Here is an 11731-nt window from a genome sequence, read left to right as displayed (position 1 = left end):
TTTTTGGAGCTCTATCCCTTAGTATTATGCCCCGCATCGTGTAGGTGTTCAGTGAAAGTCTAGGTGAGGATGCCAGTGGCTAATCCCACGGAAAACCCAAACCACAGGAACAGGAATTAGAGGCCTCAGACGACAGAACACACAGGACCAGACCAAACATCGATGAGCAAACTGATCTTTAATGTGCTGACCTGAAAGGCCTGCTCTCCATTGTGGGCACAGGCCACAGCTATTTACACAGAATCACTGTACAGTATTTACAGCAAGATGCCAGACACAGCATCATTCTGGATAGGCAAAGAAGGGGTGGGAACAGGCTAGAGAACAAAGCCCTGAAATAAAAGTGTAAGTGGAAATCTGCAGGTGTGAGCAGAGGGAAGGGCCAAGTCATGAGGGAGGCCGGTGAGGTAGACATGAAGGAAGAACCATTGCACCATCTCTGGTGCGTAAGGAGAGAGTCCACTGGGACAAAAGTCTTTAAAATTATGATCTGGTGGCATTTGAAAGGGATAAAATCTGCTACAAGTCACTTTTGTGAGGAAAAAGATGAAGGCAGTTAGAACCTCACAGACCACACCTTCTACCTCCCCTTACCAAAAAAGAGTAATTCTGCTGCTGCTTAAAATGCCCAGGACAGCAAACGGAGAAGGTAAAAAAAAAAAAAAAGAAAAGAAAAGAAAAAGATGTAGAGACGGAATCTTAAATAGACTCAGAAGAGACAAAGTAAAAGGGGTCAAGAGAGACACAGACATTGCACCAGAGGAGGAAAAAACAAAAACTCCAGAAGATCTGAACATCAGAATCACCCCGTTGACTTCATAAGTCACCTCTCCTCACCTCACCTTTCCCAAAGCTCCTCTCTCTTACCCCTGAATCCTGGGATTTTCACTTTAACCGAGGAGGAGAATTAGAATGAGACTGGTATACTGGGGATGATCTAAGATTGCATCTTACCAATTCAGATCCCCTCCTTATCTTGTACCAGAATATCAGGGCTTGAGTCTTAGCCAAGGGCAGATTAGGGTAAGAATAGACAAAATGGAGGACACAAGGCCACAAAGCCCCACAATCCCAGGGCCACAGCGCCAGAGGCCTAGTTTGTCCAGTGGAATGAAGAGATCACAGGCATTTCTGACCACATCCAGCAGAAGTGGGGGATGACCTCGAAGGATCCGAGCCAAGAGTAGGACTCGGAGCTGGAGCTTGAGAGCCAGATGAGGCAAGACTCCTCCTGGAGTCCCTGGACCCCCAGGTCCTGCATTTTCAATTCCTCCTGGGGCTCCTCCTCCAGACCCCTTCAGTCGCCGGCTACAAGCTGAAGACTCTTGTTCCATCAGTAGGCGAATCTCATAGGCATCACGGCTCAAGTTCATGATGAGGGAAAACAGATAGTACCTGGGATACACAGGCAAGAAGAGTCAGTAAGGGCAGACAGTAGCCACTAAGCCCAACAAATAGAACACGTAAACATTTTTTTCCCCCGTAATGCAAAGGGATATACATTGGGACACCAGCAGTAAGTGCTATTAGCCACTATTAAGAATGTCTTCCCAGCTTTCTGTAACTAATCAGCGTTTATGCGTACCTTAAGATCCTGGCTTAACATCATGAGCATCATCAAACCATCCAAGTTCAACCTCAAATCTCACTTGTCCACTTGGCAAGCCATTAGCACACACACATTTGACATGAACTATAATAATGCAAACGTTTTGAGAGAATGAGCTTCAGTTGTTTCAGAAACTCAGACACATTATAGATCTTTTAAATCCCATCCTTTTGTTAAAAAAACAAACAAAACAAAAACAAAAACGGAGGCCCAGAGGTGTTCAGCAACTTGCTAAATGTGTTAGATTATCAATTCCTTAAGAACAGTCTATGTCTGGGGCACCTGGCTGGCTCAGTCAGTAGAGCATACAACTCTTGATCTTGGGGTCGTGAGTTTCAGCCCTATGTTGGGCATAGAGATTACTTAGAAAACAAACACCGAACAGTCTGTTTTTGATTTTTAATCCACTATGACAACACTGGTCTATGCTCAATATAATTGCCCTACCTCTAAAACACATCCTGAATCCAACCCCATCTTTCTCCCTTACACGCCACCAGCACAGTCTCAACCATCGGCACCTCTTGCTTGAACTACTACTTTACTCATTTAACTGGTCTCTCCATGGCCACTCTTGCCCCCTGCCCCCAACAATCTAATTTCATCACTCCCCTTCTTAAAACTTTCCATGGTTTCCTTCCTGCCCCATTTAAGATGAACTCTAGACACCTTAGGCAAGCTTTCAGAACTCAACGTCTGACCCTGCCTCTTGAACAACATCTTGAATGTTTCTTGCCCTCAATCACTATGCTCCAACCATATTAGTTTCTTTCTATCTTTTGATCTCATCAAGCTTGTTCCTGTTTTAGGACCCTTATACTGCCTCATCCATCCACCCGGAATACTCTCCCTCCAAAATCTTCACATGGCTAGTGCTTCCTTGCTCTTCAGGCCTGAGCTTAAATGGCACCTTTTCAAAGAGTTCCTCATTCTAAGGTAGCGAGCCTTTTACTCTCTATCACACGACCATAATTTAATTTCCTGCACAGCACTTAGCTACTCATATTTTTATTTACTGTCTCTTTATGTTTGTCTCCTCCCATTACCATGTAAGCTCCACTGGAGCAGGGACTCCTTTTATCTTTACCCTTGTACCCTTGTCTAGACTAGTGCCTGGCACACAGTAAGAGCTCCATAAATATTTGTTGAATGAAATGCATAAACATGGCATATAAACTCTTCTAGGGAGTTGCTTTTCCATAACAGTCCAGCCATGCCTTCACTCCCATCCTTCATACACTATAAGCCATGTAATAGCTGTAAATCACTGATACACATGAGGAGAAAAGCAAGACGTAAATGGAGATGGAAAGATGCTAACATTATATAACACAACAAACAGAATCACAGGAAACAAAAATAAAAACAAATACAAATGATGTGTATACAGATAATTTTAATCCCAAATCATATTTCTCTCCACCTTCATTACCCGCCAGCTCCTTAGTCCAAGCCAACATCATCTCTTGGCCATATTAGGACATCTCTTCTGCCCTACCGCAATCCACCTTCCACACTGCAGCAAGACAGATCTTCTTTAAACACAATTTGAATCATGTCACATCCCTGTTCGGAACCCATCGTACTTGGGATAAAATTTAAACAAAACGAAACCAAAGAATCCTACCCTTGCCTAAGAGGCCTTGCACGAATGATCTGGCCCCTGCATACATCTCCAGCTGAAACGTATGCCCGTCACTCGATACTGTTCATCATGCTGGCTTCCTTTCTATTTCTCTAATTCCACAAAATATGCCCTGGTTTAAGGCCTTAGAATGTGCTATTTTCTGTTTGAGAAGGTCTTCTCTGCCACTGTTGGCTTTGTCTAACTTGTACTCAGACTTCAAGTCTAAACTAAAACATTACTTTCTCAAAGAGTTCTTCCTTAGCCTTTCAATTGAAATCGGCCCCCCTTGTTATATATCTCATAACACTCTGTACACTTCCACAAATATTGGGTTTGGTATTTGTCTTAATATGGCTCCCCCCACTAGACTAGGAGCATAAAGAGAGTGGGAACCATATGTATTCGCCTCTTTGCTTTATTCCTTAGCCCATAGGAAGCACCTCCTAAATATTTTTAGAATGAATGAATGAGCAGGCACTGAAAGACATAATCTGTGGTATAGACAGAAGCACAATGAAATCAATATAGTATCTTAGGCATCATCATGGAGGAAAAATCTGCCTTCCATCTGCCTCCATTCACTATCCTCTGATAGTTTAAAATCTAAATGAAGACCGGATGCCAAGTGATTAAGACGTGTATATTCTAGGAAGGCCCTGAAAGATCTTTCACAAAAGGCAAGGCAGGCAGTACAGGGAATACAAAAGGTCTTGTAGGATAAAAGGATATCAAACCTGAATGAACGCTGGGCCCACTTCTCCTGATCCACACGGGGAGCTAGTCCAGATTTTCCAGCCCACAGGACATTGTCACAGGCGAAGTACAAAGCTCGATTGAGGTGACTAACAGTGATGCAGAATCTCAGGACAACATCTGATAAGTGCACAGCTCGTTTGGCTGACTCAAGGGCATCTGCTGAGTTACCCAGTCGTAGAACTTGTGGGGATTAGCAAGGAAAAGCAAGGATTTGGAAGTAGAGGCAAAGAGAGAGTGAGGCACAGAGAAAGAGAAAAGAAGGTGAAAATGGAGGAAGTGATAGGAACATTTTTTTTTTTTAAAGAGGAAAATCAGTTCAAAAAACTTTTTTCTTCAAATTTTCATCAACTCGTGTCCCAGTTTGGTGTTCTCAGACCTGCCCCATTCTCTCCAATCCTTCATTAGCCTCTTACCCCTGTTCTCTGATCTCAATCAGGAGGCCTGCAGAGGATAACTGCAGAGCCAAAGGAGGGGCAAGAATGGGCAGAGGAGGTCAAAAACAGGAAAGAGGGACTGAGGGAGAATAGCTGGGGATGGAGAGAGTGTTGGAGTAATAAAAGCAAAAGCACAGTTACTTACGCTTTCTTCCTAGGCTCAGATGACTCTCCAGTTCTCGAATTTGTTTCTGTAACTCAGGACTGGCCCCATGTTTTTGTAGTGCATGGCCAAGAAGGGAGCAGGCATACTGAGCCGCCCTGGAGGAGAGGCCAGGCAACGTAAGGTAGAGAGACCTCCCTAACCTACCCCTCAAAAAGTCTTCCAAGAGGCAAGTAATGACTTCCCTACTCCCAGTTTGAGACCATTCCCTGTCCTCCTGTATACGCCCGTATCTTACCATTTCTCCTCCAGGGCAGGGGAAGGGAAAAGCTTAAGGATAAAAAGGAGACTAGAAAGGGCTGAGGGACACCACTTGGAGTTGAGAAAATAAGAGGTTTGACCATGATGAAGTCTGAAAGGGACTCTGAAGGCAGCAGGGGATCCACCACAAGCACATCCGTGTGAGAATGTATGTGATACGTAAGGGAGTGGGGGGCAGACGGAGAGCAGATTATTCTTCAGAATAGGTGAACTGGTAGATTTCAAGGCCCTCTAGCTGAATCGAGACCGGAAGACAGGGCGGAGGCAGAGGAGTTCCCGGATAACAGCAGGGTGAGGGGACAAGGGAACGAGAGCCACTCAGCTCTGGGGGCAGAGTCTGGCTCTCCGTCGCGGGGCGAATGCTCCTCACGCCACCACCGCCCAGTGAGTAAAGTGTTGGTCTTATGTGGACATGGCAACCCTTCGCGGCCTCCCCGCTGGCCCACTCGTGCCTCAGTTTCCCCATCCTTCCGGTGAGCAGAAACGAATCATCTCACGGCCCGCTCAGATCTGCTCCTGGCTGTCCGTCCGGGCCCCCGTAGCCCGAGCTGACCTTTTGTGACCCCCGTAGTGTGAACGGACCTCGCCTCACGAGGATCTTCTTCTGCCCCCACCCCCATTCCTATTCGGGCCGCACCTACACAGCCGTTCCCGGGCCTGGCTCTGAGCACTGAAGCGAACCCAGGCGTCCATGACAGCGGCAGTCCCGGCTCCGCAGCCCCGCGCCCGCCCCACTTCCCGCCCCTAGTCACGCCTCCTGGACGAGCCAACGGTCGCTCGCGAGGGACAAACATCCTCCGAAAAGAAAGTGAGTGGGGCCGGCCTCGGAAGCGGAATTTCAGAACGGGAAGCGTTTGTCCTGGGCCAACACCTGCCGTGTTTTTGTGTGTGTCTCCGTCAGAGCGTACTTTTACCAGATGGCCTCTGTTTCCTAAGCACGTCTCAGGCGGCACATTCTTCTTTAAATAATCTGGACTGGGGGCGGGGCTTGCAGGAGTAGGGGGGGGGCGAGAAGGCGCAGATGCCAGGTCGCCTCGGCGGCTGGGATAGGGTTGCCCCTCCCCGGGGATGCTTCCAAAACACCCCCAGCACACACGCGCGCGCGCACACACACACACACACACACACACACACACACACACACACACACACGCTGCGGCCAAATCCAGGGCTCTAGAGGCTGAAGAAGTCTATGGGAGTAGAAGCTAGCACCAGATCCCTGCTCCCCGCAGGACCCTGACGGTTGGCCGGTGACCTCCAGAATACAGATGGAGAGTCTCCAGGGACAGAGGCTTTAGTGGACGAAATTCGCACTAACCAGCTAACCCTTCCTAATAAGAAGGGCGAAGACTCAGTGGACGAAGCTAACCTCTTCATACTCACCCTCCATCCCCTCACCCCTTTCCCTTCCAGATCACCATGTCTATAGGCAAGGCACCCGTCGGGGGTTAGCTGCGGAGGAGGAGGTCTGGGCGGGATCAGTAGAGGTGGTGGGATCAGAGCTCCTCACCTTCTCAGCTGCAGCCAAGGTCTGAGTGGGACTGACCATTGTACTGTTTCTTTGGCTGGAGGGAACCTGACCATGCTGTGGTCAGTGACTCGGCCACGACCCAGCCAACTCCATCCTTCCCCTGTGCAACTCTTTGCCCAATTAGCAGCTGCTGACTTGTCACCTTTGTGGCCCCTAGATGCCACTTGGAATATCACTGTTCAATGGCTGGCGAGGGACATTGCGTGTCGGACACTCATGTTCCTGAAACTAATGGCCATGTATGCTGCAGCCTTCCTGCCTGTGGTCACTGGACTCCACCGCCAGGAAGCAGTACTCCACTCGCATGGACCCCGCTCAGCTGGAAGGAAACTTCTGGAGACAGCCTGAGGACTTAGCTTCCTGCTTGCCTTGCCCCAGGTGAGTGACTTGGGACTCAAGGCTAGACTGAACAAGAATTTGGGTATGCAACATAAACCTTTGGAGTCAAGAGGTGTGCTTGGCCAGTGGTCACCCAATAATCCTTAGAGTGGAGTCTGCTGTTTTGCCAATTAAGATAATTGCATGAGCCTGGGTGGCTCACTCGGTTAAGTGCCCAACTTTGGCTCAGGTCACGATCTTGCGGTTTGGCTCAGGTCATGATCTTGTGGTTCATGAATTCAAGCCCAGCATCAGGCTCTGTGCTGACAGCTCAGAGACTGGAGCCTGCTTTGGACTCTGTGTCTCCGTCTCTCTGTCTCTCCCCTGCTCAACTCTTTCTCAAAAATAAATGAACATTTAAAAAAACCCGATCATTGCATGCTAATCTGTATCTCTGTTAAGAGCCTACTTCTTAAAAGCAGTACCTGTATCTATGACTCCTTCTTCAGCTTTGTTTTGCTATGCTTGGCTCCCACCTTTTTGCATCTCTCCAGCTTCACCTTCTTCAGGAGATAATTGCAGAAAACTCTAGGGATTGAAACACATATGGGGATCTATAAAGAAGACAGTGGGGGCGCCTGGGTGGCTCAGTTGGTTGGGCATCCGACTATGGCTTAGGTCATGCTCTCTCAGTCCATGGGATAGAGCCCTACATTGGGTTCTGTGCTGACAGCTCAGAGCCTGGAGCCTGTTTCAGATTCTGGGTCTCACTCTCTCTCCGCCATTACCCGTTTGTACTCTCTCACTCTCTCTCTCAAAAATAAACAAACATTAACAAAAAAAAAATTAAAAAAAGAAGACAGTGAAGCCAGGGGCTTTGGGTAAAACTCTGTAGTACATTTACTCATCCATTTAAAAAATTATGTGCATTACTCCTAGGTACACTCAAATGCTCTATCAAGGATTGAGCAGCAGAGTCCTGCCTTCAAGAAACTTAGACTAGTGCAGAAAACAAATTAGTATGCAATTGTAGTACAGTATGCAGTCAAGCATCATGCTAAAGGTAAGCATACGGAGAAGCTAAAGAACAATGAGGGTGTCCGAAACCACTTTTGGACAGTCAGGGAAAGCTTCTCAAAGACATTAAAACTGATTGTTTTTGACTTGTTAAGAGAGATGTTAAACAAGTTAAATAAAGCAGGGAATGGTGGGGAGGTGGAAGACAAAGGAATTCAAAGTGGTTGCTGCTAAAGTTGAGGGCTAGAAAATGGGTGAGTAATGAGCCTGGATGGGAAGGAAAGCTCGATTACAAATACTAAGCTTGTACTTTATCCTGAGTGGAGAGGCACTAAGGTAAAATGTGGAGAGTGAAATAATCAGATTTATATTTTTTATTCTAGCTTTATTGTGAAAACTGCAAAGAACGCTAGAAAGAAAACAGAGCATGTGAACTTGGATACAGTTATCAAATCTCAAATATTGACAATGAACTAGAAATCTAGGGGAAAAAAATGAAATATGAAGCAATTCCTTTAAGACCAAAACCTTTAAGACCCCCCTCTGAGGGGAAGGAGTAGAGCAGCATTTCGGAGACCAGGATTAGGATTATATGTGGAAGGGCTGTGGAATGATAATGTATTATAGAATCAGATTTAAAATCTGATCCCTAAATCCTCAAATATTAGAAATGTAACTACCAAAAGTTAGTCTGACTATAGTTCTAAGATAAAAAATATTGCTTCCAACAATATGTTGCAACAGGACCTCTGCTACCCAGAGCTTTAAAAAGCAGCATTGTTGCCTCAGTGTAAAAGTTGTTAGTTTTTTATATGAAACAAATTTTAGATGTGGACTGGGAGTTAGAAGCCTGTTTTTTTTTTTTTTAATTGCATTGTTTTGTTTCTTCTGAGTCTAGGCTCTACTACTAGCTATATCACTTTGTCTAAGTCACTTGAAACCAATGGGCCACAAGATATTAAATAGGAGTTTCATCCTTTGTAACAGACATCCTGACAACCACAGTCCCCATTTGGCAGTCCCCATTTGGTTCAACGGCAAACTGATTAACATTATGATACATGTGCAAAAGGTGGTATTTTTGGTTCCAAGTTAGTATCCTCTTGTATAAATTCTGCATTGCCCACATGTTGTATTTATTTATGTATTTATTTAAAAGTAGGGTTTTTTTTTAATGTTTATTTAGTTTTGAGAGAGAAAGAGACAGAGTATGAGTGGGGGAGGGGCAGAGAGCAGAAAAACAGAATCTGAAGCAGGCTCCAGGCTCTGAGCTGTCAGGATGGAGCCTAACATGGGGCTCAAACCCACGAACCGTGAGATCATGACCTGAGCCGAAATCGGACGCTCAACCGACTGAGCCACCGAGGTGCCCCCCCCCCATATGTTGTATTTAAAATATCAGTCCTGCCTTCAAGGACTAATATGTCTGTAAAAAAAAAAAAAAAAAAAAAGTGGGTCAAGGGAGTACTGGAGTAGTTAGAAATTATCTTTGTAGGCTCAAGTTTCCACAAGTTGAAAGGAAGGTTTCTATAGTAGGTGGTAAATTGCATATAAAATACGGGAAAGGAGGGGCGCCTGGGTGGCGCAGTCGGTTAAGCGTCCGACTTCAGCCAGGTCACGATCTCGCAGTCCGTGAGTTCGAGCCCCGCGTCAGGCTCTGGGCTGATGGCTCGGAGCCTGGAGCCTGTTTCCGATTCTGTGTCTCCCTCTCTCTCTGCCCCTCCCCGTTCATGCTCTCTCTCTGTCCCAAAAATAAATAAAAACGTTGAGAAAAAAAAAAAATAAATAAAAATAAAATACGGGAAAGGAAAAACAGACCTAGGACTATGGACCAAACTTCGTACATGAGGCTTGCCTATTTTTAAACCCCTTTTCACAATTTGCTAGGCATGGTACAAAACAAACCAAGCAAACAAAAAAACCCCAGAAATATATGGACTCAAGACAGGGAAAGAGGAAAGACCACTCCCCTAACTAGCTCGGAGGAGCTGATCAAAACCCAAAGCCATTCATAAAATTGTCTATGGCTGATACTATTCATCTTTCCTAAAAGTCCCTCATGCCTGCTGAAATCACTTTCCCAAATGCCTTAGACCCAGGAATCTGACACCCACTGAGCTTGCTTTATCAAACAGTGACTCAATCTGCCTTACCTGAACCAAGGTACTAATCCTGAAGCTCTAAACTGAAAAATACTCTTTATGGATTAAAATAAAAACCTCAGCAATTTATCAAAAAGGGGGAAGGGCAGCCAATAGCATTTGGAAGAATGTTACATTTTATTACTTAGCATTGTTTCACTGTTAATAGTTATTGTACATAACACTATTACTGAAGGTCATTTCACCTAGTGGCTGCAAAATGGCCTGAAATTTTAGCAGCACCCATTTTATACAAAATTTCTTTTTCCACAGAATTGATTAGACACATCAGAAAAATCATTTCAGCTAAAAATGTTGATGTGGTAGAAATACCCTTTTACAAAGTGCAACATTAGGATAGTACTCGAGAAGGCAAGATTCTTTAAGTCCCAGGATTTAACGAACTGACTGATGAGCTCCACAGCTGAAAGGAATGATATTTTCAAGATTCAAACCTTTTAAATATGGCACTACGGATGAACCAGTACTCAGCACTGCACAGCTCTGCATAGAACGAAGGATGCTGGGAAGACAGTGTGACTGGTGGTGGGAAGGGGGAAGGAGGACCAGTTCTAATAGTCCTCAAACTCCACTCCAGCTGTTCCTGTTCCACACCGTCCACCAAGCTGGCCCAGTCTCCTTCATCCAGTGTGTCACCAAAGGCAGTTTCAAGGCTCGATGGCAAGAGACCACCAATAACCTCTTCACCTTCTGTTGCCTCTTTCTGCTGCCATGGACTGCCATGAACGTCTGCTATACCTGCACCGTCTTCAGTGGGTCCAGTTCCCGATGAGGAAGGGGGACTACGGTGAGACTCCAATCCCCGGGCCCTAATCCATACCTTAAAACTATGGCCTCTAGCCTTACTTACTGATCTGATAGCTGTGACCACCAAAACTTCATAACCATATCTCTAGCACCTGATGCTGCAAGTATTTGCCAAATGCCTTCAACTCTAACAACCTTCTAGCTATCCTCTGGGGTTGAGTTAGCTGGGTACGGAGTAAGGAGAAAGATGATCAGTATTCTCCCTTAGTCTTGGATACCATCAAGTCTTCAAGAAGACTTAGTAGCTTCATGTAACACAGCACCTCAGTCAAAACCTTTTCTCCAGCATGTCTGTCATAATCCTTGGGGTGGGGGGACAGGAGGGAAGCATATAGTCCCAGTTTGGGAAGGGAAGAGGGTTTACAGCATTACCTATTTGCCATATTTTCTTCCTTGTATTGGGAGAGCTCCAGCTCACGATCTCTGCCACTCATCCATTCACACTACACTCAACTCAGAAGCTGAGGGGTTCTGAAATTGCATATATTTTCTAAATTCCCAACCCCTGCCGGTGAATTTGCCCTCTGCTGCTCCTTAGACAATTGTTCCCATGTTCGTCTGCGGGCCCTGGGACTGGCCCTAGTTGTCTTGCTGATGTTTGTCCTCTGTTGGGACACCTTATTACCTGCTAGAACTGTGGTACTGGTTCTCCCCATCATGCTAACTGAAGTCCCTCCCAGCCTCAGCCACATCCTTTTCCTTTTTGGCCTCTTCAGTGTTCCTCTGGATCCTCTCCTCTATGGAGCCTTTACCCTTGGCTGCTGAAGGCACCAAGAACACAGTAGAGACTCCTCCAGGGAAAAAGGCTCTGAGAGAATGCCCCAACAGGAGATTCAAGCCCTTAGACAGCTGGAAGTACAAACAAATGCGGCAGCAAGGACAGAAGAAACAAAAGAGACATTCCTGTAACATCCATCTGCCCAGGACAGAGTATACAGAAACAGAACAATTATTCTTTAATATCACAGGAACACCTCACTTCTGCCCGTGCTCTCGTAGCTTCCAAGAAAAAGAAATACCAAGCACTGTTCTCTACTTTGACCCTA

General features: G+C 45.8%; 1 protein-coding gene and 1 long non-coding RNA gene across 3 annotated transcripts; one reads left to right on the top strand and one right to left on the bottom strand.

Moving 5' to 3' along the window:
* Positions 1-159: 159 nt before the first annotated feature.
* Positions 160-5554, bottom strand: PEX11B (peroxisomal biogenesis factor 11 beta). Of its 2 annotated transcripts, XM_047083524.1 has the most exons (4): positions 5488-5554; positions 4572-4687; positions 3971-4172; positions 160-1395 (listed from the first exon to the last, which is right to left on the bottom strand). In XM_047083524.1, the coding sequence occupies exons 1-4, from the start codon at positions 5541-5543 to the stop codon at positions 990-992; spliced, it is 780 nt and encodes a 259-aa protein (XP_046939480.1). In that variant the 5' UTR covers positions 5544-5554; the 3' UTR covers positions 160-989. The 2 variants fall into 2 exon arrangements, with proteins under 2 accessions (XP_046939480.1, XP_046939479.1); XM_047083523.1 differs by lacking the exon at positions 5488-5554 and having other exon boundaries at positions 4572-5480.
* A 353-nt stretch (positions 5555-5907) lies between these two features.
* LOC124515035 (uncharacterized) lies at positions 5908-10713 on the top strand. The gene is made up of 2 exons (XR_006962722.1): positions 5908-6759; positions 10456-10713. It is a non-coding gene; the product is annotated as an uncharacterized LOC124515035 (long non-coding RNA).
* Positions 10714-11731: the final 1018 nt, after the last annotated feature.

Source organism: Lynx rufus, unplaced genomic scaffold, assembly GCF_022079265.1.
Source record: "Lynx rufus isolate CCGP_SWC_20201006 ecotype Redwood Valley unplaced genomic scaffold, mLynRuf1.p SCAF_2, whole genome shotgun sequence".
NCBI lineage: Eukaryota > Metazoa > Chordata > Mammalia > Carnivora > Felidae > Lynx > Lynx rufus.
This window is presented reverse-complemented; position numbering and strand designations above follow the sequence as displayed.

Excerpts from the sequence above, each read along its gene's own strand:
- PEX11B (XM_047083523.1), bottom strand. The coding sequence starts at position 4,830 with ATGGTAAGATACGGGCGTATACAGGAGGACAGGGAATGGTCTCAAACT. Across the intron at positions 4,173-4,571 it reads TCTGAGCCTAGGAAGAAAGC|TTCTACGACTGGGTAACTCA; the intron begins GTAAGTAACTGT and ends AATCCCCACAAG. Across the intron at positions 1,396-3,970 it reads TGGGCCCAGCGTTCATTCAG|GTACTATCTGTTTTCCCTCA; the intron begins GTTTGATATCCT and ends TGTGTATCCCAG.